Raw genomic sequence first — 27557 nt, forward strand, 5'->3', positions numbered from 1 at the left:
AACATGCACAAACAAGATATATAACACAATAAAGAAAAGGGGAAAAGCCAAAAAGCATAATATGAGCACTTGAAGACTTCTTGTATAAGTCAAAATATAAAAGCTTCTGGAACTAAAGACCAAAGTGTACACAGCTACGGCAGCTACAAATGTAAGGGAAACACTTCGACACAAACTTCTCCTGTTAAATATAAATCTTGTTAAGAGTTGTGAGCCCTCTTGTGTGGTATCTGTACGGTTCAGCTTAAGATGAAGTAGCCACACAAAACAGTAGCAAACGGGAGGTTTTTAAACTCGGATCCCACAACATACGTACTTGTGACAGTTTTTTTTTCTGTTTCGATGTTGCTTTGAGCACCCGTCCGTTCCATACAGGAACCTAAGGCTGATAGCTCCAATTCATACGCCTTAGACACAAGTCCAGTCGCCGGAGGTGAAATCAAAGCTTTTAAACACTGGATGGTAGCATCAGATTGATGCATGTACATCCTGTACCTGTCACGTTGACGCCAAGCTGTAGCTCAGGAACTCTCTATTTTACTCCATTACAGAACAAGTGTCTGGATTGCAGCTGAAAGCGTCTTAAGTCCGGAGGGGCAGCCAGTGTCCGAGCCCTTCAAAGAACCTCCGTACGCTCACGACGTAGAAGTCGACGTTGTGAGTGAAGTCGACGCAAATGTTGGAGTAGGTGTCCACCAGAGTGCAGTAGAGGGCGGTCCCGCCTATGCTGATCACCACGGTAACCAGACACAGCAGCAGCAGGATCAGGCAGGAGTCTCCACCCACCTCATCTACAAGTAAGACACGGACACATGTAATGTAGCCTTGGATACAGGGAACGTTCCCCATGTTTGATAGAAATGTGATGAGTTCAACTGTACCTTGTTCAACGCCGTCCTCTGGCTCACTGAAGCGGACTTTGCGTTTGGAGTTCTGTTTAGTAACAATGTCGCCTGGGGGAGGCAATCCGTCCAGCGACGCTCTCCTCCTCTTCAGAATGGAGACCAGACCCTCTGAGGAGGAACTCTGAAGGAGATGCAGAAACAAGAGAAATGACCACTAATGTTTTCCTATGCTTTTTATATATACGTTTTTTGGGAGTCACTCTACCCAGAACCTGATAGGAGGACCGGTACTGTACTACAGTAGTACATTATGGTGTATGTTAAGTATAGTATGGTATAGAATAGAATACACTTTATTGTCCCCGAGGGGGAATTTGTCTTGGGCACATTGCTACAATCTGTTGCTTCACAACACAAACATGTAACAGAAAAACCATTCTAAAATCAACATCAAAACATAAACATAAGATCAACAAAGCATCTCAGGACATAAACGAAGGACACATATGACTGTACAGGCAATACGACATCTATAGTATATTAAAGGTACGCGATTTTTTTTTGTGTGTGTGTTGGTTATGATAACATTGCACTCACCAAAGTAATGACTGAGCTATCCAAACTAATACCTTCAAATAAGTCCAACAGGGCAACTCACACAAACTGCCACACACGCTGTAAACAAGCAGGCAGTATAGCAAAATTAGCACTTTTTGTGGGAGGTAAACCCGAAAGTGAGCACACTCATAATGTCAGGAATAATCCTTTAATGCATAGGAGAACAGTCATGTGAAAAAATTAGGACACCCATGCTAAAGTTGACTAAAAAGAGGAATAAAAAAATCATCTTTTGGAAATTGATCTTAATGCCTTAATTAATAAAATGAGGAAAAATCCAATCTTTAAGGACACCGATTTTCCTTGTGAATGAATAATGTATCGTAAATAAATAAATGTTCTTCCTTAAAATACAGGGGGCATAAGTAAGTACACCCCTATGTTAAATTCCCATAGAGGCAGGCAGATTTTTTTATTTTTAAAGGCCAGTGATTTCATGGATCCAGGATACTATGCATCCTGATAAAGTTCCCTTGGCCTTTGGAATTAACATACTCTTCACCATACCTAGAGATTGGCATGGTTTTATGTCAGTTAGCCTAATAGCTGGTTTGATTTGCATTGAGAGATGATTTTATGGAATGTACCCCATGCCAATCTCTAGGTATGGTAAAGTATTCAACATTTTTTGTACTTAAGTACTGCAAGTAGTTTAGTTTAAAATGTACTACTCAAATACTAAAAGTAAAAGTACAAGTATTGTGTTATTTAGTTATTAAAGAAAGAAGTCAAATTTTGAATATCATATTGTTGGAGTTCAACTTTTTACTTGGTATTAAGGCAGTCACAAGCTGTACATTGCTGGATATGAAGGAAGTTTTTGAAATAAACCCCAAAAGGTACATTAACGTCACAGCCGTTATAACTACTATTATCTGATATAACAGTGGGTTATTAATCACTTGGTAACAAATACTGAAATAAAATGTGTGATGAAAAGCTAGCAAGCTAGCAAAATAGAGATAAACTAGCAGCTTCACATCACAGGGTCAAACGGTTAACATTCTGTACTCACTGCAGACTCAAACAACTCAGGAATAGATTAGTTTGCTGCAACAATAACTAAATATAAAGAGTACAAACTTACATCATCTCTGATTTCTGAACAGGCAACCGTAATGAAAAGAAACACGACGCAATCTCGGGGATATCGTACGTAACGTATGTAATTATCCTACGTAACTAACGTAGCCGTAACTACACACACTGACCTACACAGTCTCCGTAGCGTGAGGCATTCACTACAGTAACGAGTAACGATGCAGCACATAAAAAATGTATCGGAGTAAAAGAATTAAACTCATCGAAAATATGTACTCAAGTAAAAGTGGAAGTAGGAGAAAAAAATAATACTCCAGTAGAGTACAGATACAGCCTTTTAGTACTTAAGTAGAGTAGTGCAGTAGTTCTACTTCGTTACTATAGAGCTCTGATCAGGATGCATAGTATCCTGGATCCATGAAATAACTGGCCTTTAAAAATAAAAATCGGCCTGCCTCTATGGGAATTTAACATAGGGGTGTACTTACTTATGCCCCCTGTATTGTAAGGAAGAACATTTATTTATTTACAATACATTATTAATTCACAAAGAAAATCGGTGTCCTTAAAGATTGGATTTTTCCTAATTTTTTTAATTAAGGCATTAAGATAAATTTCCAAAAGATGATTTTTTTTATTCCTCTTTTTAGTCAACTTTATATGGCAAGTACGGTAAGTCAAAGTTGAACCAGGAAGTTGATCTGTAAAGTGTGATGAGCGTTTACAACAGATTGGTTAATAATTGTATCAGTCAATTATTTCTTACTTATACCATGGTCTGGGTGAATACTTGATTCTGATTGGCTGCAGGGTGTCCATAAAAAAGTGATATAGGACACCTACTAAAGGTGTTAGGTCTGTTTACTGTCCTAAATGAATTCGCTACATTAAATCAAAAAGGAAATGTGGATTTATTATTTCCAACTCGTCCTCTGAACACCACAGGATGGCGCTAAAACACACAGGCTGCAAGAAGTAAGTTCTACTGCCCCTCTGGACTGACTTTGTTTCACAGTGAATAACGTTCAGACTAAAGACATCTGTCGCCTGTCACAACTAATAGTTATACCACAGAATAGAATGTGACATGAAATCCATCACCAAACATAAGCAGAGGCAGGGAGTGAACAGGCTCCATCAGCAGATAATGGGAAACCTTCTGTATGTGTGGTATTAGTCAACAGACGACTAGCAGCGTTTTAGATGAATTATAGCTGAGGCAAGTTAACACAGAGCTGCAGAAGCACAGGTGCAACAACACAGAGGCACAACTTATTCTCTGTGCTGGAGAATGTGCAACTGCAGTTACGCTGTACGGTCAACAGAGGTCAGTAATCAGAGTAATTCCTAACCCTAACCCACCCTAATGAAAAGCCTTTTGACCTGATGCTAATCTGTAAACACACCACAGAGCTGTCAGGCGCATCTGCTGCCATAATATATAGGTCAGTTACTTTTCCTGAGGTCAGTGGGTCAATAGCATGGCCAATATTGCAGTAGTCATCACATTCAGTCAAGTCTGTATAGAGGCACATTAGCTCGAATCAGGATTTTCTGTGTTACCACTGAGGACATTGCGATGTTAAAGTGCTCGTATTATGCTCATTTTCAGGTTCATAATTGTATTTAGAGGTTGTACCAGAATAGGTTTACATGGTTTAATTTAAAAAAAAAACACACCATATTTTTGTTGTACTGCACATTGCTGCAGCTCCTCTTTTCACCCTGTGTGTTGAGCTCTCTGTTTTAGCTACAGAGTGAGGCATCTCACTTCTGTTCCATCTTTGTTGGGAGTCGCACATGAGCAGTAGCTAGGTAAGGACTATTAGCCAGTCAGAAGCAGAGTATGAGGGCGTGCCACGCTAGCAGCTGCGCGAGCATTATAACGTGTGTTACAAAGTGACGCACAGTTCGTCATGGAAGTAAAGGCTGGACTACAATAGAGCTGTTTGGACTCACTTTGTAAACCTATAACATGCACAAAAAAGATATATAACACATTACAAGGGAAAAAGCCAAAAAGCATAAAATGAGCACTTTAAAGGGAAATAAAAGTGCTTAAGCTTAAGAAAAGTGTCAGGGCAAAGTTATATTTGTGAGTGTGAGCAGAAACAGCCCTCTCAGATGTAAACTCTGGAGCTCCTCCATAGAGAACTGATAAGACAAAGACTATAGCGGTGACTGTGAGAGCATCCGAAGCAGATTTTATGGTTGAGGGTAATATTATTTTGAACATGAAATTCTGTAGGTAAACTAAATTTAGTGTCTATGGGGCAGCTCCAGATTTGCAAATGATCTGGCTTTAGGATACAGTATTTTTTTTAAATTTTCTATTTAACCTTTATTTAACCGGGTAGGCCGATTGAGAACAAATTCTCATGTGCAACGACGACCTGGCCAAGACAAAGCGTAAACGTGCGAGACAACATTAAGTTTCACATTAAATACGCAAAATATAAACATACAAAATACAGTAAAGAATCTACCAAAAATACAGTTCTAATATTGAATCAATAAATAGTTTGTGCAATGTAATGTCTAAGTAGTATGGCAATAAAGCAGTACAATACAGTAGTCTTAGTAAAAATACTGAGTGTAGTACAGAGTCTATATACAGCTGGTGCAGATGTAGTGCAAAAGAGCATTAAACAAATATTAAACAAATATAACAATATCCAGTGGAGCATACAGTAGAAGTTTAAGGTTCCAAGTTACCACTTGAACTGGCTCATCAGTAACATTCAGGAATATTTTTTATTTGTGATGAAAGTAGTTTTCTATATTAGATAGATAGCGATAAAAGGTACGTAATTTAAATACATAACAAGTAAATAAGCAATATTTACTTTCTTTTTTGCTGTAGAAATTATGATTAAATCAGTGGTTTATTCAAGAATTTGTAATGGAGTTGTAATTTAAAATAATTGAAAATACTTTGCTGGTTTTGGAAATTGTAAGTACTGTAATTCATATTTGTATTCAAGCAGGGTGGAGGGAACAATCGTGTCAAAACAAGTCTACGGAGTCTACAGCTATTATAGCGGCTCTGTAAGGCTGTACTTAACAGCAGGGCTTTGATCTAAATGCTAACACATCTTAGTCTAGGGTGTTAGCATGCTAACATCTGCTAATTTGCACTTAACATAAACTAACTGTGAAGCTGTACTTTGGCACAACAGTGATTTTAGCCTAATGGTCACATTAGCAAGCTCACGGTGACTATGCTACCATGTTGATGCAGGTATCAGGTTTCCATGGTCACCATTCCTAGAGCCATGCCGATAAAAATCCATCCAATATCATGCCACATTTACAGGGAGCCGGCAAAAACAAAATACATTCTTTTTTTTAAGTCACCAGGTCAGACATGCCCAGATCAGATTGTTTCAAATCAGATTTAGACCACTTCCATATGTGGTCCTGAATCAGACCCAGGTCTGATTTTTTTTCAATGTGGCCACAGTGTGAACAACCAAGGCGACTTTTACGTCAATCTACATCGACATTTGTCACAATTAAGCGCCGGCGGCAGTTAGCCCTACACACAGACAGTAAAATTAAAAACTTGACTAGGCACAGCGTGTTGCGTCTGATGTCATTGTTATTGTTCTTTTGCGCATGCGGGTCAGTTTGAAACCGCAAACAGTTCACACTGGAATCAGATATAGGCCACATTTTAAAAGGTAATGTGAACAGCCAAACAAAAAATCTGAGCAAAAAAATCCAAATTAAAAATTAAGACTATTTTCTGAATAAGTTGTCTGGTGACACAAATAGTCTTTTAATAAAGTGACTGAAATGGAGAAAAGTAAACTTGCTTAGTGCGAAACAAACAAACTCAACAACCCTTATGGAATTTGACTTCATTTTCATTGCAAAGTAAAAGAGTCCCACCCATGCCCCACCCCAGTCGATCCTCCCATAGGTTACATAAGAGCCATGAACCTGACCCCATCAATGCCAAGTCTTCAGCCTGCACTGCTTGTTTGGAATAGCTCGGATTTCATCTCCACCTCTAGGAAGAACTAGACCCCATCATCAGCAGTGTTTGAGCCAGCACATGGTGCCTTGGCTCAGGCTCAGAAATCTAGCACATTGGGCAGGGTAAGCATCCCAAGAGTCCGGCTACACCAGTGAGCATGGGTGGAGGTTTTTTGAACATAGAAAAGTTGGCGATGATCTCAAAAAAGGGACAACAGGGTTCATTCATGGGAGTGTCCCAGCAAAGACAAAGAGTTGTGAGCCAGAGAATAGAACTTCTAGAAATACAGTCTGACTTTCTGCAAGCAGAAAGTATAATAGACAGTAAAAACAGGAGAGATTTAGAGAGAGGGAGGAAGGAAGGAGAGATACATGCAGGAGATGATACATGGATGGTGGGGAGAAAGGAAGCCAGGAAGGAAAGATGAGAAAGAGCAAGAGAAGGATACAGCAGGGCAGGAAAAGATTGTTAAACCCTTCCTGTATTCATCACCACAGCTCTCTTTTATACATTCATCTTATATCCAAATCAATGTAGTCTGTTTTGTCACCTCCTCTAGTTATGATAATCAGATGTAAAGGCAGACAAATGGAGTATATGTATGTTTAAAAAGTGTAATCCTACCCCCTCTGTGTGGGACAGCTTGGCCAGGTCCTTGTCTGAAGCCTGGGGGACTCCTGTTGGCCACTCCACCTTCACCTCCTCCTCTGGCGTCTCCTCACACGGCTCCTCCTCCTCCTCCTCCTCCTCCTCTTCTTCTTCTACTTCCTGTCCTTCCTCATACGTTTGTTCTTCTTCTTCTCTTTCCTCCTCCTCCCGTTCCTCCTGAGGGCCTGTCTGTGCTAAGGGAAGCTCTGACTCCGAGTTCATGCTTTGCTCTCGTTCCTCATCTCGCTGTGTTGTTTCAGGCTTGTTGACTGGCATGTGGGAGAAACACAGTAGATTGGTTATTGATTATGGATTATGGATTATAACTTAAGCCTTACTTTATGTGAATTTAACAGTGCATGGATACAGAGGTCCACGAGTTGATTAAAAGGTCATGGTATACATCATACCAGGCTTAAAGGAGGCCATTCTGAAAAACCTACCAGTTTATTATATGCCTTATATGTCTTTTCCATCGGTTAAATAAAGAACTGGCATGATAAAAAGAGGTGCATTTTCCAGTCCAGTTGTATAGTCCTGCTCAACAAAATGTAGATACGTTGGAAAAGTTTTTAAGTGGTGATAAGATTAATGTTTGTGTTACCAATTTATGTGTGTGTGTGTATATATATATATGCGTCCATAAAGAGGATAAAGGCTGATAATGAACTGATGTTTGGAACTTCATAGGGCTGAGGAGCACAGCATGCCAGATATTGTGCGCATTCATTTAAGAAACTATTCAGCTCTCCATTTTTAAAACAGATATATTGTACTTTTTTTCTCAATATTTTTGATTTGATTTGTTTGCAGTACTTGCTTTTATCTTACCTTACTTTGTTTATTGCTATCCTACTTGGCAATAAACCTGTTTCTGAACCAGAGTTCTGATTCTGATATGGATTAGCCATGCTAGCGCCGTGGCTCTAGAAATCGCAATGTCGGTTGCTCAATCCTACCCTTTGGTCCAGACTGAAATATCTCAACAACTATTGGAGTGATTGCAATGACGTATTCTACATATATTCATAGTCCCCAGAGGTTGAATCCTACTGACTCGGTGAACCCCTGACTATTCAGGTTTCTTTTTTTTTTTTTTTTTTTTATGTCTTCACAACTGTAAAATGGATTGCAATGAGATTCGGTACACATTCATGTCCATCTCTGGATGAATTCTAATCTTTTCACCAAGCGCTATCATCATGTCAACATTTTAATTACTAATGCCATTCACGCCAGCCTCAGCTGAACGTTCTGCTTAGTGCTATTGCAAGCATGCTAACAAGCTAACGTAAGAAGGTGAACATGGTACACCTGTTTAGCATCTGTATTGTAGCATTGCCATTGTGAACATGTTAGCATGCAGTTAGCATTTAGCTCAAAGCAGAGCTTGGTACTGTATAAACAGTAGCACGTGTTTACCTTTGTCAGGACAGGCTTGTAATGTCTCATTCGTGCTCGGAGTGTCTGTCAGCGTTGCATTCTGGTTGTTCTGTTGAGTCAAACATGGTTAGCAATGATTTATCATGTAGGGAAAAGTCTGAAATTGAGATCAATATATAGAGAGGGAAGGCTGACATGTCTTACCTGTTCCACGCTGACGGATGGTCTGAGTGATGCCCAAAGAGGAACACAGACAGAGACAAAGGAAAGACAAGACAGAGAAAGACAAAGAGAGGTACGGCAATGTCATACAAGGTTAATGGTGTTACTAAATAGTTTAAAAAGCCAAAATATTATTCAGGCCTTTCCAGAAGGAGGTGGCCTATGTTATCCGAAATGAAATCCACCTGCATCAAATGACTGTGGGCTGCAATACCATACCAGAGAGTCCCAGGATAGGTGGGAGACAACAGCGTCTGGCATGCAGACTTGTGGTATTTATCTGTCTTATGGAAATCCTTTATGCCCTTTCAGAAATATTGATTTCCCCAAATAATTCCCATGTGAGTCCATATCATCAGTGCATCTTCATGCATAATCAATGTGTCGGACTCTTCAGCGTGTCCACGTGGGAGACCAATAGTGTGTCAATGTGTGAGCAGCGTAGTGTCAATTTCAGTAAAGCAAAATGGCCGCTAAAAGGTTTCCGTCCGAGAGTGATGAAAGTAATGGGAGGAAATGGCCTGAGAGGAAGGTGATTAAGAAGCAGAGCTTTTTTATATAGGGGAAGTTTGTGCTTGTGCTGAGATGTGGGAAACGTTCCTACATGCATCTTTAACGATAAATAAATGCTGTAGTGTGTAGTACTGAGGCTCAATACAAGACAAAAAAAAAAGTCTGTTTATCAATTCAGGTTTCGGTCCGCTTCGCAGTGCCTACATTTCATCTGATGCACGATGTGTTGAGGCCTTGTGGAATACCTGAGGTGTGTCCTGCAGATCTGGCTCAGGGTCTCGATGTGTTTCTGACTGATGCCGTCCTTCTCAGCGGGCAAACTGCTTTCGTCGTTCTTCCTCTCTTTCCACTGGCTCTCTGGGGAACACGTGGAGTACAGGGGCAAACAAAATAAATGCACATATCCATTTTTTTTCTCTCAATATTGAACAGTGTTGTATCTTGTGTAGCGATGATGTGAAGATGTATGGAGGAGGAAATTCGCTTGACACTGTACTTGATCATAAAGGTTTTATTACATCAACTTTTCAGCATCAATTACGAGTCTTGCAAAACCCGGAGAGTACAAAGCCAATGAACATACTCTAAAAACCATAGCTTATATTGGGTATGTTTAGGTAACATGTTAGATAACATAGGAACATGTAAGTTAGCAAAGTAAAGGTAAAAGTCCATTGAAGGGGTACCAAAACTAACATACAGTCCCATGAACCCCCTCAGCCACCAATCACTGATCTCCACTCAAAACATCCCAGCAAAAATCACTCCACTGAGAGGTAAATCATTACCCACTGCGCTACCACAGTGCTCCTGATGACTCTGCACATTTGAGCTTTATACAGACTTTAAACTTATAGGGCCAGATACCACAACAGACTTACATTTAGGTTTTTGATCACGGATAATGTTGGAGTCATTTTCATTGAAGGCCCAGTATGGATTGCCATCGTCGACTGTCGCACTATTGTTGGCACTTTATAAATTATAGAGTGTGGTCTAGACCTACTCAGGTCTGTAAAGTGTCTCGAGATAACTCTTGTTATGATTTGATACTATAAATAAAATTGAATTGAATGGAATTAAAGCAGTGGTTTTCAACCTGGGGTTCGGGACCCACAAGGGGGTCGCAAGATCATTTCAGACGCATGAAAAGTCCACAGACCCTGGAGCACATTAGGGGCAGTGGTGGCCTAAAGGTTAAAGAAGCGAGCTTGAGGATCAAATCTGGGTGGGGAAAGTGAAAGAGCAGCGCTTGTCCCTCCCTCATTACCACCACTGAGGTGCCCTTGAGCAAGGCCCTTAACCTCCAACCGCTCAGTGGTCAGCAGATCAGACTGTGGTTGTGCTGAGCAGCTTCCAGGTATGAGTGTGTGGAACTGAGTGAATGCGACAGGTCGTCGTTGCAAATGAGAAATTGCTCTCAATCGACATACCTGGATAAATTGGACAATGCTAGGTGCTGGTTGCCAAAACTAAAAGTAAACTAAACTGTCATTAAAGCAAAGCGTTATTTGTTTTACATGTATTAATCAGAGCATTCACAAAAATCACTCAAAATTAGCAGGGGGAGGCGCGTGTACCTAGTTTTGTTATGATGTAAAATAAAGGGATTGACAGATCCAACTTAAAGTTTCACCTTATGAACGGTCATCAGGTGACAACATAGGATCCAAAGAATTTTTTATTTTGGGCTTTTCTGCCTTTAATTTGACAGGACAGCTAGGTAAGGGGGAGAGAGAGAGAGGGGGAAGACATGCAGGAAATCATCACAGGTCAGGTTGGAACCCTGGACCTCTGCGTCGAGGCATAAACCTCTCAGTATATGTGCGCCTGCTCTACCCACTGAGCCAACCCGGCCACAGATCCAAAGAGTTTTTAAAGCACGCCATCTACACCAGAGCCCCGCGTACAAACAAATGTGCGCCAACAGATAATGTTAAACAGAGGGAAGAAACAGATGCATGCATTACCCCAGTTATCCTGCAGGGCGGCGAGGTTGGAGAGCAGACGTTGGTGGTAGAGCTTCTCCAGCTGGAGGAACTGGATGGCCCACTGGTCTGGTAGCATCGTTAGTTAAAGACACTAACTGAGACTTTCAATCGAAACGTCTCTGAGTAACTACAGTTTAAGTCATTTTTTTCTGGTTATTTCTGTAAAAACACTGGCTTTTATTCACCAGCGGACATATAATGGCAAAAACAGGGATTGTTCCTTACTGATATAACTGAGATTATCAATCGTTAAATACATAAGATACATAATATAATGTAGGTCACGTTAAATGAAACCACAATCAATTCATTCTTGCAAACATACAGTATACTTGAATTTAGGAGGCTGATGAGTCATTGTGGTGCACACACCATGCACCTTTTAATAACTAATAAACCAAAATCAATACAAAACACAAGGGCGGCAAAGTAAATGGAACAGAGCCTCAGGTGACCTAGAGGTTAGAAAGATCCTTATAATGAAAAAGGCAATAAGATGAGTGTAACACGGCCTGCTCACTCATTTTCTGTCAGTCTGGGTAACAGCATCAGCTAAACATGTCAAAAAGAAAAGGGCAGAAACAATTACAATATCGTATAGCATCAAGACTAGAGGCAGAGGAAATGACCCATTAGCCAAGATAAATAGGAGGTAGTTAGTCAGAGAGAGAGGGTGGATTGAGACTGTGCCATACGTACTTTTCCCAAAAATAAAAAAACAAGGCAGCAAAGGAATATACTTACAGTATATCAATGCATTAAAATACACATTCCGTTGTAGTTTGGGATTTGTTATGGAAGTGAAGTACTTTATACTTTATATTTTGGGTCATTTAATGCTGTGATAATAGATTACACAACGTTTCAGTGTCCACGTTCTGATCATATATAATAGAAACAAGACAAAAGGAACGAAAAAAAAACCCAAAACGTTACTAAACTTATTTTAAAAGCAGTATCAACAAAAGCCATAACCGCTTCCTGCACGGATAACATCAAAACTAGAATGGACCTCTGCCAAGGCCTATGGTGGATTCACCTGCTCCTCGGACTGGTACCCAGTTTGGGAACTCGTTCTTCCGACTTCGGTGTTCATGAGCTTTAAATGGTAATGTGGAAACAACATGGACGCTACAAAGAAGATGTTGTCGTATTGTATTTCTCAGAGTGTTTAAACAACACGTTGATAGACATGTACAGTACAGTGCACTGCCCCCCCCCCCTCCTTCTCGGATTACACGCTGCCCTCCTTGCGGCTGAGAGCTGTTGCCAGACCAACAGCACAAACCAAGCCAGAGGAAACTACTCCTACAAGCCTTCAGGGCTTTCAGCCAAAGTGTGGGGAACACCCAGTTACTGGGAGACAAATGAACAGATAGAAAACAACAACGAGACAGACAATGTCGTGGCTTACAGAAAGATAGACCTAGCGAACCTGAGAAAAAAAGATAATAAACGACAGAAGCTTTTGGCCCTCTGACCTATTTTGTTTTAACATTTCTTGTTGCTTGTTGCCATTTTAAATATCTGAATAGTATTACTTTTGTTCCTACAGGGTCACGTGTTGGCCTTCATCAGACCAACACAGGCCTCTAATGGAAGAAAGCCCCAAACCTGCTCCGCCTGAGGACCCTCACCAAAGGTAAACCCCCTTTTCAACCAAATGAGATAGAAGCACCTACTCCCTAGAGAGGATATCACACACATTTTTTTTAAATCGCGGCATGTGCCAGTCTGGCTCCGTCAGGAAAAATACTTGTGACTGGCATGGGTGTAAATTTCATCTAACATTTTTTCATCTAAAATTGTACTTGTACAGGATGTGGGTAACGTTAGTTGTGGAACTCCAGTAAGAAAGCTGGCAAGCGATTTTATTCACTTTAAACACGGGATGAAGTGATTCTTTTCTCTACTACAGATTATGCTGAACTGAGAACTGAACCCCCTAGCATGCAAGCTAGCTAACTAACTAGCATTTTCTGTAACCAGTGAAAGCATGGTGGATGGAATTAGCAAGCTAGCTAACGTTAACTAACTATCCAACAAGCTACCAAACAAGCTAGGTAACGTTATAACCACTAACGTAGAGGATTCATGGAAAAAGGACACAGTAAAAATAATCACTCGATTTTTAAGTGAATAAAATGGCCTTGTCTACTTACTGGAGTTTTATAACTAACCTTAAGTTACTGAAGTGATTCAAACTTTGTTCTTTCTCCCACCCAGCACTGTCCCACTTAAAGGTCCAATGTGTAGGAATTCTAGCGTTGAGATCATATATCGCAATCAACTCTCTCACACGCAGTTCAAAGTACGTATTACAGTTACAGTAGCCTTCACGCTTCAAAAAGCCGGTCTCTTGCTCTTTTCAATCTCCTTTTTCTTTTTCTGGGCGAAGAAGAAGTCTCCTGTTCCTGAAATTTGGATTTTGAATACGTGTGGTCCTACATGTTTTCGGGACCGGGAAGCTACGATACCCATTAGCAGCATTAGCAGCACCTGTGAGTTTATCATGTGACAGTGGAAAGGCGGAGCAGTATGTCCTGTATGTCCCTTCCCGGCTAACGTATTTCAAGATGGCGCATGAATACGGAGCGTCTACCCCAGTTCATGCGAATGCAAATGTAAAATTTCAAGCCAAAAGGAATACTTGGAATTGATGGTGGTGGCAACACAGATTTTGACAATGAACAACTAAACACGTTACACACTGGACCTTTAACAACATAGCCCCCACCGAACGGACCAAACCACTGTGAGGTAAGGAAGGGGGGGGGCTCAAGGTGTTTTTAAACTTAAAAGGCAATTTTTGCCCCGTTTATATTGTTTTACTACTTATACAATTATTTCAATTATATATTATTACATTTTAAAAATACACAGCATGTGTTTTAATTATTTTTTTAGGGGGGGAACAACCCTCAGATTGGGTAGGTCCTGACTGGCAAATGTCACAATACATAAAAGTAGAACAAAATGAGGTCATTGTAGATATGAAAGGATACAGTCCTCTTTGAGCGAGTAGGCCTCTGCGATCTAAAAAAAAAAAAAAGAAACTGATTAGACAAGAGGTTGATTCCCACCCAAGTCCACACAGTGCCGTGTACAGAATTGTACATCATCCGTGTGACTCCGTCAAGCGTTTAGGTGAGAAACATCGCCGTTAACCCGTGACGCATCAAAGCACACAGTGACTGAAAAATGATGAAGTCAAACACTAATTAGGCTGTCCGACCAAAATTTTTTTGTTTGAAATTCACCAAATTCCATCAAAGATGAAGATCACATGACAGTCATACCGAGATGCAGAGCCTTGGAGACACACCGTGGGACATGAAGTCACATGCAAATAATTATGGTCTGGATTAACGTGTCTCCGTGGGCTTTTTTTCCCCCCATCCACTTTATACCTTCCTCTGCACAACCAGAAGACTATACGACTTCTATACGACCTCGTCAGATGTTCTTCTGTTATTCCATGATAGCAGGTAGTTTTAGGGCTGCAATTTTTATTTATTTATTTTTAACATTTTCTGGGCATTATAGGCCTTTCTTTTTATAGGACAGCTGAAGAATGACAGAATGGGAATGGAAAGAATGGGAATGACATGCAGCAAAGGGCGACAGGTCGGAGTCGAACCCGCGGCTGCTGGGTCAAGGAGCGAACTTCCATTCATGGGCGCGGGCTCTACCAGGTGAGCTACCCATGAGCCTGAATAATTTTTACTTTTAATATTATCAGTTAATCTGGTGACTATTTCCTAGATTTTCTAGCCAAAATGATTAAGGTGAATTGTATAAAATGCATATTATAATTTCCCTGAGTGGAATGTGACATTGTTTCTTTATTTAGTCCCAAACCCCAAGATATTTCAAGTACAATCATCTATGCATATATCATATACATCTGTATCTCCCCAGTGGCCTGTATTTCTTGAATATTTCTAAAATTAAACTATCCCTTTGGCAATCTGGCTGTGATATGAACGTGTGTATGCTGTATGTGTCAGCATTTCTGTGAACTTGTTTCCATCAGTGCCTACCGGTGATAAATAAACAGAAGCCCTGTTACCTTCAGGCTCAAGGCTCTTTTATGGTTCTGCAGAGGCTCCACGCAGAGCCTTCGCCGTAGCTTACGTAAGCGGCCTGATCTTTATACTTGTGCGCTGGTGTCTGCGTCGAGCCGGCGTGTGTGTGTGTTTGTGTGTGTGGGGGAGTGGGTGATAGAGCGAGGGAGAAGTGAGAGAGCGACGGCGATTAGCTTCGGAGCGAGTACCGACTCTAGAGTCATAGTGAGAGAAAATGAGTGTCTCCCCTGTCTTTTCTGACCACAATGGGAAATCTGTAGCAGGAAAAGTTAACCCTGTCCCTGATTTTATGTTGTTTATGGAGAAGGAGAACCAGGAAATGAGTCGGGGGGGGCGGGGAAATGCAACGCCGAGCGATGTGTAGTTACATTTTTCGAGAGGTGCCCGTCAGGCTACGGCATAGGGTCTGGCGTAGACGCAGAGGGGTCTGCGGGGGTACGCCGTCGAACCGACGCAGAAGCACAAAACAGCGGGGGCGGCCTCTAGCTCACCCAGTAAGAGAGTCCTGCAGCGGCGCAGGGTTTGAATCCGACGTGCCGCCCTTTGCTGTGTGTCATCCCCCATTTCTCTCCCACTTTCATGTCTGTTCACTTTCAAAAATAAAGGGAAAAACCTCAAACAATAATCTTAAAAAAAAAAAAAAAACGGTATTTAGGCTGCATCCACACATCCACACAAACTCATTTTGAATGGTGGTATTGTGTTTAGGCTGCGACGGGGGTTGCCGCATGAGGGAGCCGAAAAAAAGAAGAAAAAAACCCGCTAGCAAACCGAAAAGTTAAGACCAATTCAACCCGTACAGTAAACAGGGAACATCACCGACCTCTATCGCCTGCCACAAGAAAGTTTTAAAACACTAGGAGGGTAAAAAAAAAAAAAAAAAAAAAAAAAAAAACTCGAGCACCAAACTGGCCAGGAGTTTGTGTAACAGCCGACGGTTTCCTGCTACAACTAACCACTCTTTCTCCGTGAAATGAAGCTGCCCGCCAAGTGTGGCCTGAAATGTCGAGATCTGTGAACGCTCTGACGGAGAATACTAATTGCAAAGTATAACGTCTACTTGTGCTATATTGCCCCCCAAGCGGGGGGAGAGGGGGGGTTAAAGAACACAACAGGATGTCACACAAATGGGCCATTTAAGTGACACTCCCTCCGCCGCACAACCCTGCAGCGAATCGCCAGCTCGCTTTCATTGGTCTGAACAAGCCCTCAGTGAGAAAACAGAGCATTTCTTTACTCAGTAAGAAGACTGTCTGCCAAATTCCAGTTTGATTTTCCGATGCATTGAGTCTTATTTGAGTGTTAGCATGCATAACACTCATTATTTAACATGACCAATAATGATGTTTTTTCTAAGTCCATGACACCCTTTTTTGGAACAGACAAGACAGCCACAGATTTGAAGAAAAAAATCAATAAATCAGAACTTTTAATATACTAGACACGGACAGATTATGAGACAATGCAGCACAGAAATGTAACATGATTTTGGGGTATCTTTAGTATTTAACAAATGAATGAATTTAGGTCCATGAACTATTTAGCACACAAGAAAAGCAGGTGCTAGCACACATGACCAAATAAGGACCTTCATGTCTTATAGAGTATGAGAGACACTGACCATGTTTCTGTTAAATGTGGGCCTGTATAGCCCAGTAGTGCGTAACTCACACCAAATTCCTTGTGTTTGCAGTGTATATATATATATATGACAAAAGGACCATGCATGACTCTTACAGTCTAACACGTCATGCAACTGCTTTGGCCAACGGAATATGAACCGGATTGCACTGCGCTGCATTGCCTCTCCTTTCTTTTCTTAGTATTTGAGAAGAAGAAAAAAAAACAGCCTTTGCCTTTGTTCCATGATTAGTGGAGCTGGCGGTGAAGCTAAAAAAAACAAAACACCAAGCTTCTCAAGGTGCTGGAATAACTCAGACAAATTAATCCTATTGTCTTTGTGTTGTTAGCAGATTGTGGTCTACAAATTATAGTATCGCACGACTCTCCGCTGTCTTTATGCTGGGATCCTTTTCAAACTACACGCAGAGACTGACCCAACCTATATTTATCACACTTACCACACTAATTAGCATGTCTGTTTGAACACCATAATTGTGATCTGAGGGAGTGGAGGCGGTAGAGGAGAGAAAATTAGACACGGGAAACAAAAGAGCATAGGGTTGCCAGCTCAAGTCCATGCACCTGCATCGTGGAACAGTTGCATAAATGTTCTTTTACGCTTCAGTAACGGGGAACGTTTGAGTTTTTCAGACGGCCGACCTTTTCTCAATCGTAAACCATCGGCGAATCCACACACTGGGGAAACCTAACAAGCTCTTTTAATACGTTTGAGAAACACCAGCTCAGGGATTTGTTATATTTGTCCCAGCTAACAAGAGAAAGCAGAGGCTTTGTAATAAGGTCACGCGGGAGTAAGGATACAGAGACTCCCAAACAGATGTTTATGCATACACCCCCACAGATGAAGCCATTCTGTCTGACTAAATGAAGACGCATATTCCCTCTGGATTCGGGAGAAAAAAAAAACCCCGCTTTCCATTATCTCTCGAACGTTCGCCTACACACGCATACACAGACACACACCTGGTGCAGGGAGTGTGGCAGCAGTGTGTAGTCACTGTTTTCTCTGAGGGACTGCAGGGAGGCCAGCAGCTCTGGGCTGGGGCCCGGCCGTTCATCTCTGGAGACACTTCCTAGAAACACAAAACGCAAACAAATGCTTCAGTGATATTACGGAGTTTGAAAGACTTGGATACTTACCAGACAATAAAGTCTAACAAAGAGATGCTATTGGTTGCATTTTTATGGGAAATGTAGGATCCAGCATTCCTTGGCGCTTGAGTCATGATATTTTAGTATCTCGATATCTGCTGCATCGGTTTTGATCATTCTTCTTTAATCTGTCTTTTTGCAGATTAAAAAAGTACTTTTTTTCAATACTAAATCACTGTATAAAAGCGTAAGGACAATATTAGTCTATATCGTTCCGCAAGGAAGGTTTTCCAGACCTTCCTCTACAGCGCTGCGGAGGAGGGTCTGGCTAGTCCACACAGCATTCCGGGATGGGAGAGAAACGTGCTCTAGTTTATTGGCATTTCTTTAAACCAATCACAATCGTCTTGGGTGGTGCTAACCGCCGGACGGAGCAACTGTGCCTCTGCAAAATAGCCTCGGGAAGGAACTTGTTTTGACGGAACATCAACAATCACAACGTTATATATATATATATATATATATATATATATATATATATATATATATATATATATATATATATATATATATATATATAAAGAGAGAGAGGTTTACTCCTCGACGCAGCGGGCCCAGGTTTGACTCCAACCTGCGGTCCTTTGCTGCATGTCATTCCCCCATCTCTCTCCCCTTTCATGTCTTCTGCTGTCTTATCAAAAGACTGAGGAGCTGAAAATGCCCAAAAAATAATCTTAAAAAAAAAAAGAGATCTGAGGAAACCTGAGGTTATGAGGTTAACCATAGTCCTCATAAATCCACCGCAGTTTAGAATTACAACACAAAGAAAGTGGAAGGTGACGGACATCTGTCCGAAATGAGGGATATCTGTCGTCAATATAGACTATTACAACACTGACTGTGTGTGTGTGTGTGTGTGTGTGTGTGTGTGTGTGTGTGTGTGTGTGTGTGTGTGTGTGTGTGTGTGTGTGTGTGTGTGTGTGTCATCACAGCCCCAGAAGACTTAAAGCTGCAGGCTGTCGGCTCAGCAGGTTGCCAATCGGTGAAAGCCTGTCAACCGCTCGCCTGCAGCCGTTACTGTGACAATTAGTCACTATTCACTGTAGCTGTATAGTGCAACACTTATGTAGCATAGGCTATCAGCTCCAGCTGTATAAGCACAGTACGTTGCAAACATCCAGGAGTATTGGCAGTGGCTTAATTACGGCTTAGTATCATCCTGATCATATCTTAAGCTGTTTTTTTCCGGCGCTACAGCAGTTTGTGGAAACTGTGGTCCACAGACGGATGATAAGATCTGAGTTGTTCTTAAAAGCTTCCCATCAGCAGTTCTCCGAAGAACAGCGTGTGGTATTGTTCCAATGTCTCTCTGCTGTCATTCTAGGGTCGATTAAAGATGAACTGTCTTTTAGAGGCATTTTAGTGAATGAACTGTAATGTAATTACCCTCCACATTAGCTGATACTGTAAAAAATAAAAAAAAGCAACATTCCCTGAGGTGTACAAACAGCACAGCAGTCAGTGCATTAGAGGAAAAACAAGACGGAGAAGTTATTTTACCTGTGGCACTGTCGATGAACTGCGTTGTCCCAGTGTCGGGATCTTTCGGCGGGGTGGCGTTCTTGTTACCCATCACCTCCGCCACTGCAGCAATCTTGTCTTCCAATTTGACGTTCCCCGAAAGCTTTTCTGACACCCTCCGGTGGGCCGTGGCTGGCTTTTTTCTTCTTCTTTTTTTCTGCCCTCACTTGAAAAACATGAACTGTTTCTGACTTTTATCTGTGCACTTCCTATGAGCGAGATAAGGAAAGGACTGAGGAACGTCTATGTTGCTCCCAGAAAGGATTCAAGGGTGTCTCGAGCACCGGAGAATGAGGCTTCAGCAGGTTTGGTTTGTTATCACTCGTGACGGAGCATGTGATTTAATCCTCCACCGCTTCTCCTGGGTGGTCGTGGAAAGGGAGATTTGAAATGTCCACCATAATCTATGAAGGCTGAGCAGCGGAGGATGATGCTCTCAGATTTGGCAGACTTTCCGCAGTCCTCTGTATGCTTTATTGTGCTTTTCCTCTCCTCTCTTAGACACAGAATTCAGTGCAGCCTCCTTTCCTTTTCCCCAGTGAGCTGTCAAAAAAAAATAGGTACATTTTTTAGAAGAGAACATAATGTATGCCTCATGCATTCAGTATGTTCAGAGAAGGAGAGGACACATAGTGTAATCAGAGAAAGAAGACAGAAGTTGGATGCAAAGAGAAGCAGCATTTCTGGTGAAATGGCAGTTATGTCATTGACTGAAAGGGCTGTCTTTGTGTATAAACCATAACTGCCCATTGAGGCATGGCAGAGTGCTCCATTCTGAATAACTCCCGGGTTGAAAATAACTTCATAGTAGTCGGTGGAGTAGAATAAATAGCAATGAGTATGTGTCAGTGCAGACAGACAGCACACTGTATACTATCAATAATCCATTCTTACACGTTGTTCTACCAGGCAGGGAGGTTTTTAGAAGTGAGGGCTAACATTTTTCCAGCATTTCTTACAACACATAATTTTTAAGGTTTTACAACTAAAAAGGGGATATGTTGTAACTTGGAATCCGGGCAACAAAGGGACTGTGTATAGTATCTATTAATGTATTCCCCCTCAGACATTTGTGAATGTGATTTATGTTAATTACATAAATTTTCCCCTTTGACAGATGGCGCCTTGTAACCAACAAGACCTAGAATCGGCAGAAATGCTAGCAGCTCTCTGAAGTTGTGCAAGCAGTGCTTTGAGCTAAATGCTAACGGAAGCATGCTAACACGCTTACAGTGACAATTCTGCCATGCTGATGGTCAGCGTGTTTACTGTGTCCACCATTTTAGTTTAGCATGCTAACGTGCTAACATTTACTTACAAATAAGCTGACGACGACGGGACAGTCGTTCGTGTGGAATCTCTCTATTTATACATCTCCCTAATTTCCGTAAAAAGTTCACTCTCAACCTCGATACACCTCCTCATATATCATATATTGCATGAAGTGGAGTGGTAAATATATGAAGGCAAAAGTTTCCATTTGCAGGCCTTTTAGCTGATGTTTTTATCCAATGTCTAGCAATATAAGGATGAAATTTCTTGCCTAAGGGTAGTTCACAACGGTTTACCTATGGCTGTTGATAAAAAGGTTGACATTATCAGGATGAATGACCTTTTATAGGGCTGTCACTTTAACTGTTAACCAGTCCTGTCACTATAATTATTATAGATCACTAATCACAGTACTGTCAAGGCCTTGATACATTGTCAAGATATGTACAATGTGTAATTGACTGCCGCTAAGGGTCTCTCATAGTCTTGACTATCACCAGACCAAGCTCAGTCTTTTAAGATTGAACATTAGTCTGCGGAGTCTGCTCTGGATTTTCTACTGCACAAGAGGCGGGATCAACGGGCATAGTTCAAATGACTCCGTACGCAATTGGATAGTCCTTCAACCAATCAGACCAATCTGGGTGACATAGCATAGCAGTGGCATCAACGGGTTGCTGCGCTTCGTTGGCCGGCTTGTTGAATATAAACAAAAAGCTGCTTGGTCGCTTCTCTATCGTCATCGTGTTAACCCCGCCATTTGTAACGGAAGCAGGATAGAAAAACGTACAGGTTTCCAGCCTTGAGCTGCAGGGCGAAATCAAATCGCTGGCAGATCGGGCTGGGTTTACCCAGTCTAGGTCTCTCAATCAAAACCATAACAAAAGATGCAGTTTGGTGACACTGTGAAGTAGCGTGGGATCATGGGAGTTGTTTCTTTACCACCATTAAAGTCACTGGAGACAATTACTCTTACCAGGAGCTGAATAATACGCAGTTTTCCTCTTCAAAACAAAGGGACATAATGTTTCTTTGCTCTGCGAGCGAATCAGCCACTTAGGTCGGCTCAGCTTGTTTCTCTGAAAGCTTTGGAGCCAGACATCCGATGACTAATATCCTTCCTTCCTCGGGTTAAAATATATAAGTAAAAACGCCAAGATCTAAAAAGTGTATCGTAAAAATGTGGCTTATAACTGGATAAAAAGTCAATTTACAACAGCTTTCTACAAGTGGGATGGCTGACATGCTGTAGATAAATGTATTTCCGCCTCATGAAACCTATATTTTCAGCTTGAGTGGTCTGAGAGCATGAAAGCTGTGTGATACTATGTGTTCACACAGCATGTTAGCAGTCATGTGAGCGTTGTGAATTCTGCAACATGGAATGTGACACAAAGTACAAACGCTGGGAATCCTAATGAAATTAGGATTGATGCAGGGGAGGCCAAAGTTGAAAATCTGTGTACATTTTACTGACAGATCTGGGCTTGCTTATAGGCTAACGCTACACTGTTTGATTTCTCCTGTGTATTGCTACTGTATATAAACTTTACTGTTTTATGCATTTCACTTTTTTTCTTTCTTTTTTTTAAATCAATAGGCTACTTGGTAACAATCTTCTAGATTCATACCATTGTTTTGTTGTTGTGTTTAGTTTATCCAGTTTATCCATTTATCATTACTTAGGTAGGATTGCGAAGATACAGGACTTAGCCAAAAAATGTGAACATCGACCCAAAACGGTCTCCTAAGCCACAAAGGAGAATGAATGAGTAGTGATTGACACGCAGTTAGACCCCCCCAGCCCTGATTGGTGCATCTGAACAGGGAGCGGTGGATTTTTGCAAAGCCTACAGGCTGTAGGTGGTGCCAGAGGAGACAGATTTTGTTTTTAATTACCTGCTACGTGTAGTTCTACTGGAACATAGGGTCATTTTCAGCCAATATGACAGAAAGTTAGTTCTATAAGTCTTACCTACTGCACCTTTAACATTACTGCTGACCATTTTCCAAAGGGTGATTTAGATTTAATTTTGTTTTGCATAGCTTCCAAGCAGACAGTGGTCTCCATTCCTTTATGAGAGTTGCAGAGAAGGGATAGCTCGACATTACGCTCGGTCGCTTTCTCGCCGAGAGTTTCGGTGAGAAGATGCTGCTTTAATATCTGAGCCAGAGGACGGTTAGCTTAGCATAAAGACTGAAAACAGTGGTACAGCTAGCCTGGCTTTGTCCAAGGGTAACTTGGCGGGCTAAGATAAAGCCCAGGACATACAATCACAACATATCATTCTACCACGTTGACTAACGTTACGTATTAAAGAAAACTAGAAGTAACGTGTTATTTAATAAGCTTGGTGCTGGCAGGTGGTCGACAGAGTCGGGAGCCGTTTGGTTTCCCCCTGTACATGCTAATTTGCTCTAGATAACTTCTTCTACTTTTAATGGCGACTTGCAACCAGTCAGAGCATCACCACCTACTTTAACCTTTTTATGTATTCTTTACAGTTTGTTGCAGATAAGTACATATAAGCTTTCACAAGTTCAGTGGGTGGGATTTTCCAAAAGAATGCTTTAATTCTGAAAAATAAAGTTGGTCCCCCACGAAACTAACTCAATATCTTTTAATATTATTTCTTAGATATGTAGGCTACATACCAAGAAAATTCATGAATATTAACTGAGATACTCCCATAATGTAGTGAGCAGTAGGCCTACGTGGGCTGTTGGCAAAATTGTGTTTAATCTGTCTGTGTCTATGTCTGACCTGGTCATGTTCACGTTAAAAAGCGTGTGCGTGCACGAGCCCTACGGTCACGCGCAAAGTGTCCCGGTTTTAGTTCCGGGAAATCTGGTCACCCTACTTTAACACCATCTTTCCGGAGTTGTTTGCTAAGATTGTTTTATGTCCGTATGCTGAATTCCTCCACAGCTTAAAGGTCCAATGTGTAGGACGCTTTTTTTCTGATGACGTCAAGACTCTTGCTCGTTTCAATATCCGTTTTCTTATTCTGGGCGAAGAAGAAGACTCCTGGTCCTGAAATTTGGATTTTGAATACGTGTGGTCCTCCATGTTTCCTTCTTCAAACTTGCCGGGGCCGGGAAGCGACGATACCCCATTAGCAGCAGCTGTGAGTCGAAAACGCAAAAGGCGGAGCAGTATAGCCTGTATGTCCCTTACCGGCTAACGTATTTCAAGATGGTGCATGAATATTGAGTGTGTATCCAAAGAATTTCTAATATAGGAAGAAGTTCCACTCCCTCGTTACTTCCGGCTTCTGAACTGGTTGCAGTTCCACCAGAGTTCCATATAGGGGGCGCTCACAGGCCAGTGCAGAATGAATGGGACTCTATGGAGCTATACCCCTCAGAATCCACTTTTCTCAGGATATAATTTTTTTGTCTAGTAATTTGAATGTTGCATTCGAAAGGGGAGGCTAAGAAAATACACACTGCTGGGTGTTAGATTTTTTTAAAGTCGCTTTTTTGTTCTAAAAAGCCTTTTAAAATGTCAGTGACGTCATACACATATACGGCCAGAGATACTGCTTTACTGCAAGCTCTGAGTCACTTCCTTTTTTCTCTCGAGGCATCGACAACACAGCTGATAGGTTAGGCTCTCCCTGTTAATACACGTGCTAGAAAGAGGTTTGCTGATGTTTTAAAGACCACGCCGAAATATTTACTCTGACATTCTGGCTCCGCTTCGGATGCCGTCAAGCTGGATCTCTGATTTTAATCAGACCTTCGCTGACCAATCAGCATTCATTAGCAGAATGCTAGCTTGTCATGGGCAACAACGACTCACCCTGTAAGAAATCAAAAGGACATAAGCACTCGTTCATTCAACTTTCGACCTATAACCCATGTTGAACTTGCAAAAACTACAATCAAAGCTGAGGTTTCTCAACGACAATCAGGCGAACGAGACACATTTGGCCTTCTAGCTCCATAGAGTCCCATTCATTTTACACTGGACCGCGATCACACCCAGTGGAACTCTGGTGGAACTGCAACCTAATTCGGTACAATGGGGCTGAATAGGGAGTGGACCGGCTATCCATAGACCGGCTTTGGTCTATCCCAGTTCATGCAAGCGCAAATGTAAATTTTCAAGCCAATAGGAATACTTGGAATTGATGGTGGTGATAACTATTCATAAAAAAGGGGCAAGTTTGCGATGGGCAATACAGATTTTGATAATGAACAACTACAAACGTTACACACTGGACCTTTTAGGCTAACTGGCTGCTGGCTTCATATTTACAGTAGGCTAACTGTTCCAGATATGAGAGTATCAATCTAAGCATAGTTCCAAAAATGTCTATTCCTTTCAAACTTGGTTGTTTTCTTTCATTCTTTATAAAATGTGGATTGGTTTGACAGATCTTACACTCTATAACATGCTCAACATTTAGTCACCAACTGCACGGAATTAAGTAAACCTTCTCACGTTATGGTTATAGGAGCACTGGCAGCCTTGGAGGTAGAACAACTTACATTCAGTCCTTGAAAACGGTGAGCAGCAATGTAACACACCAGCTTTTTGATGCTTTTTGTCTCTGCCATTGACTACGTTTACAAGCTGTCAATTTTCGGGTTATGGTCGGGTTAAGGTCACTATTCGGGTTTCTGAAACATTCGGAATAACCCGTTTACATGCGTGAGCAGAGAGAGTTACTCCTGTATACGTGGAATTTGTAATCAATTGGCAATATCCCGATGTAAACAGCGACGCACGGTTAGCGTCTGGATGTACGGACAACATTAAGACGCAATAACTTTTCGGTCACCTTCTTATAAATCTCACTATCTCGGTACTTTCTGCCGTCAACAAAAGACATTATATTCATGGTTTTCACCACACTAATAAAGAAATTGGTTTCCTCCTCGCTCCAAAAGTGTGGTGCTGTGCTGCATCTCGCCATTTTCTGCATTGACATATATATATATATAACTATATTATTAGTCATGACCGAAAGAACAAGATCCAGGGTACAAGCGGCCGAAATGGGTTTCCTCAGGAGGGTGGCTGGCGTCTCCCTTAGAGATAGGGTGAGAAGCTCAGTCATCCGTGAGGAGCTCGGAGTAGAGCCGCTGCTCCTTTGCGTCGAAAGGAGCCAGTTGAGGTGGTTCGGGCATCTGGTAAGGATGCCCCCTGGGCGCCTCCCTAGGGAGGTGTTCCAGGCACGTCCAGCTGGGAGGAGGCCTCGGGGAAGACCCAGGACTAGGTGGAGGGATTATATCTCCAACCTGGTCTGGGAACGCCTCGGGATCCCCCAGTCGGAGCTGGTTAATGTTGCTCGGGAAAGGGAAGTTTGGGGTCCCCTGCTGGAGCTGCTCCCCCCGCGACCCGACACCGGATAAGCGGACGAAGATGGATGGATGGATGGATATATTATTATAGTATATAATTATTATTATAACTATGTTTTCTGGCGCATACAAGAAGTTCCTCTACTCAAAAGACCAAGATTCCTTGCGAATAGAACATGCGCAGAACACAAATCAATGTTCCTTTTGATGGGCATATGCCGTTTACATGACCAAAATTTCGGGTTAGAAAAGGGGTAACCCAGGTAGCATATTCGGGTTTTTGCCGGTGTCTACATGGCCGTGCGCGACCGGGTTATTGCTAATATTCGGGTTTTGAACGGGTTATTGGCTGCCTGTAAACGTAGTGAAGATGTTTCTGCAGTTGACCGTTTCAATGGTTTCAGTTCATTCCGTCTGTTCGGGAAAACAAATTGCCGCAAAAGTGGGTGGCTGAGTGTCGGCGCGTCTGCACGGGCGCGTGCGTTTTGGAAAAGTGAACGCGTGCATGGGGGGGGGGGGCGTGCAGCTGACGCATCGTGCGCTACGAAACCGCGCGCTCAGTTCAACGTGATTTTACCTATATAGCTCACATCAGTTTTCAATTAGTCTTCCTCGTTTTGTCTTATACTCGTCACATGGACGTTAAGGCTGGAAAGGCGTTGAGCCTAAAGAGCAAGAAAAAAACACCATGGCATCTTTCTGAAGTAGGACAAGCTATCGAGTTTGGGTCTCCTGTTATTTAGCTGCGACATCTTTGGCTACATCTTAAATCCGCTCTCGGGTTGTTTAGAGTTTCTTCTGGTAAAGCAGAATAATAGCCAAACCCCTCTATGCCATATGTCATGTAAAAGCTATAAGTGAACGTCACATAAACCCACGGAACACACGGCACAGGACATGGAGCCTTTACTGCGGGATGGAGAGATGCACTCACCGCTGGATGATGATGGTGTCTCCCACTTTGCCGTCCGAACATCAACGCCCTGAAACAGCGTCGTGCTGCGCGTGTCCTTCCTTCTCCGTGTCGGCCCACAAGCAGGATCCACATAAACCTCACTCTGTCATCTGGACGCTTCTTGTTTACTGTCCAATCCGAGAATTTTATTTTTTTCCAGCTTCCCCTCGTTGCAAAAAAAAAAAAAAAAAAAAATACATTCTTTCAGGTCATGCTTATTTATTTAACCATGTGGCGGAGGCTGCCATCTTCTGGCAGATGTGTCACACTGGCTGTGTGTCAGCGCGGTTATGTAACGGCGGATGAAGCGAAGTCATGTTGATGGGTTATATGGGATGATAAACCGTGCGCCGGATTACAAGGGAGATA

General features: G+C 41.9%; 1 protein-coding gene across 3 annotated transcripts; it reads right to left on the bottom strand.

The window, feature by feature from the left end:
- cnstb (consortin, connexin sorting protein b) lies at window positions 1-27339 on the bottom strand. 3 transcript variants are annotated; one of them, XM_028606015.1, is made up of 11 exons: window positions 27168-27339; window positions 19628-20191; window positions 17939-18048; window positions 14249-14279; window positions 11223-11309; window positions 9498-9609; window positions 8722-8743; window positions 8557-8626; window positions 7111-7403; window positions 882-1026; window positions 1-791 (listed from the first exon to the last, which is right to left on the bottom strand). In XM_028606015.1, exons 2-11 carry the CDS (start codon window positions 19698-19700, stop codon window positions 583-585), a joined length of 1152 nt encoding a protein of 383 aa, XP_028461816.1. In that variant the 5' UTR covers window positions 19701-20191; window positions 27168-27339; the 3' UTR covers window positions 1-582. The 3 variants fall into 3 exon arrangements, with proteins under 3 accessions (XP_028461816.1, XP_028461817.1, XP_028461818.1); XM_028606016.1 differs by lacking the exon at window positions 27168-27339 and adding an exon at window positions 21897-21976; XM_028606017.1 differs by lacking the exons at window positions 17939-18048; window positions 19628-20191; window positions 27168-27339 and adding an exon at window positions 14543-14614.
- Between the last annotated feature and the right edge of the window lie 218 nt (window positions 27340-27557).

This window comes from Perca flavescens, chromosome 18 (genome assembly GCF_004354835.1).
Source record: "Perca flavescens isolate YP-PL-M2 chromosome 18, PFLA_1.0, whole genome shotgun sequence".
NCBI lineage: Eukaryota > Metazoa > Chordata > Actinopteri > Perciformes > Percidae > Perca > Perca flavescens.

Excerpts from the sequence above, each read along its gene's own strand:
- cnstb (XM_028606015.1), bottom strand. The coding sequence starts at position 19,700 with ATGGGTAACAAGAACGCCACCCCGCCGAAAGATCCCGACACTGGGACA. Across the intron at positions 18,049-19,627 it reads GTTCATCGACAGTGCCACAG|GAAGTGTCTCCAGAGATGAA; the intron begins GTAAAATAACTT and ends TTGTGTTTCTAG. Across the intron at positions 8,627-8,721 it reads CATCCGTCAGCGTGGAACAG|AACAACCAGAATGCAACGCT; the intron begins GTAAGACATGTC and ends TTGACTCAACAG.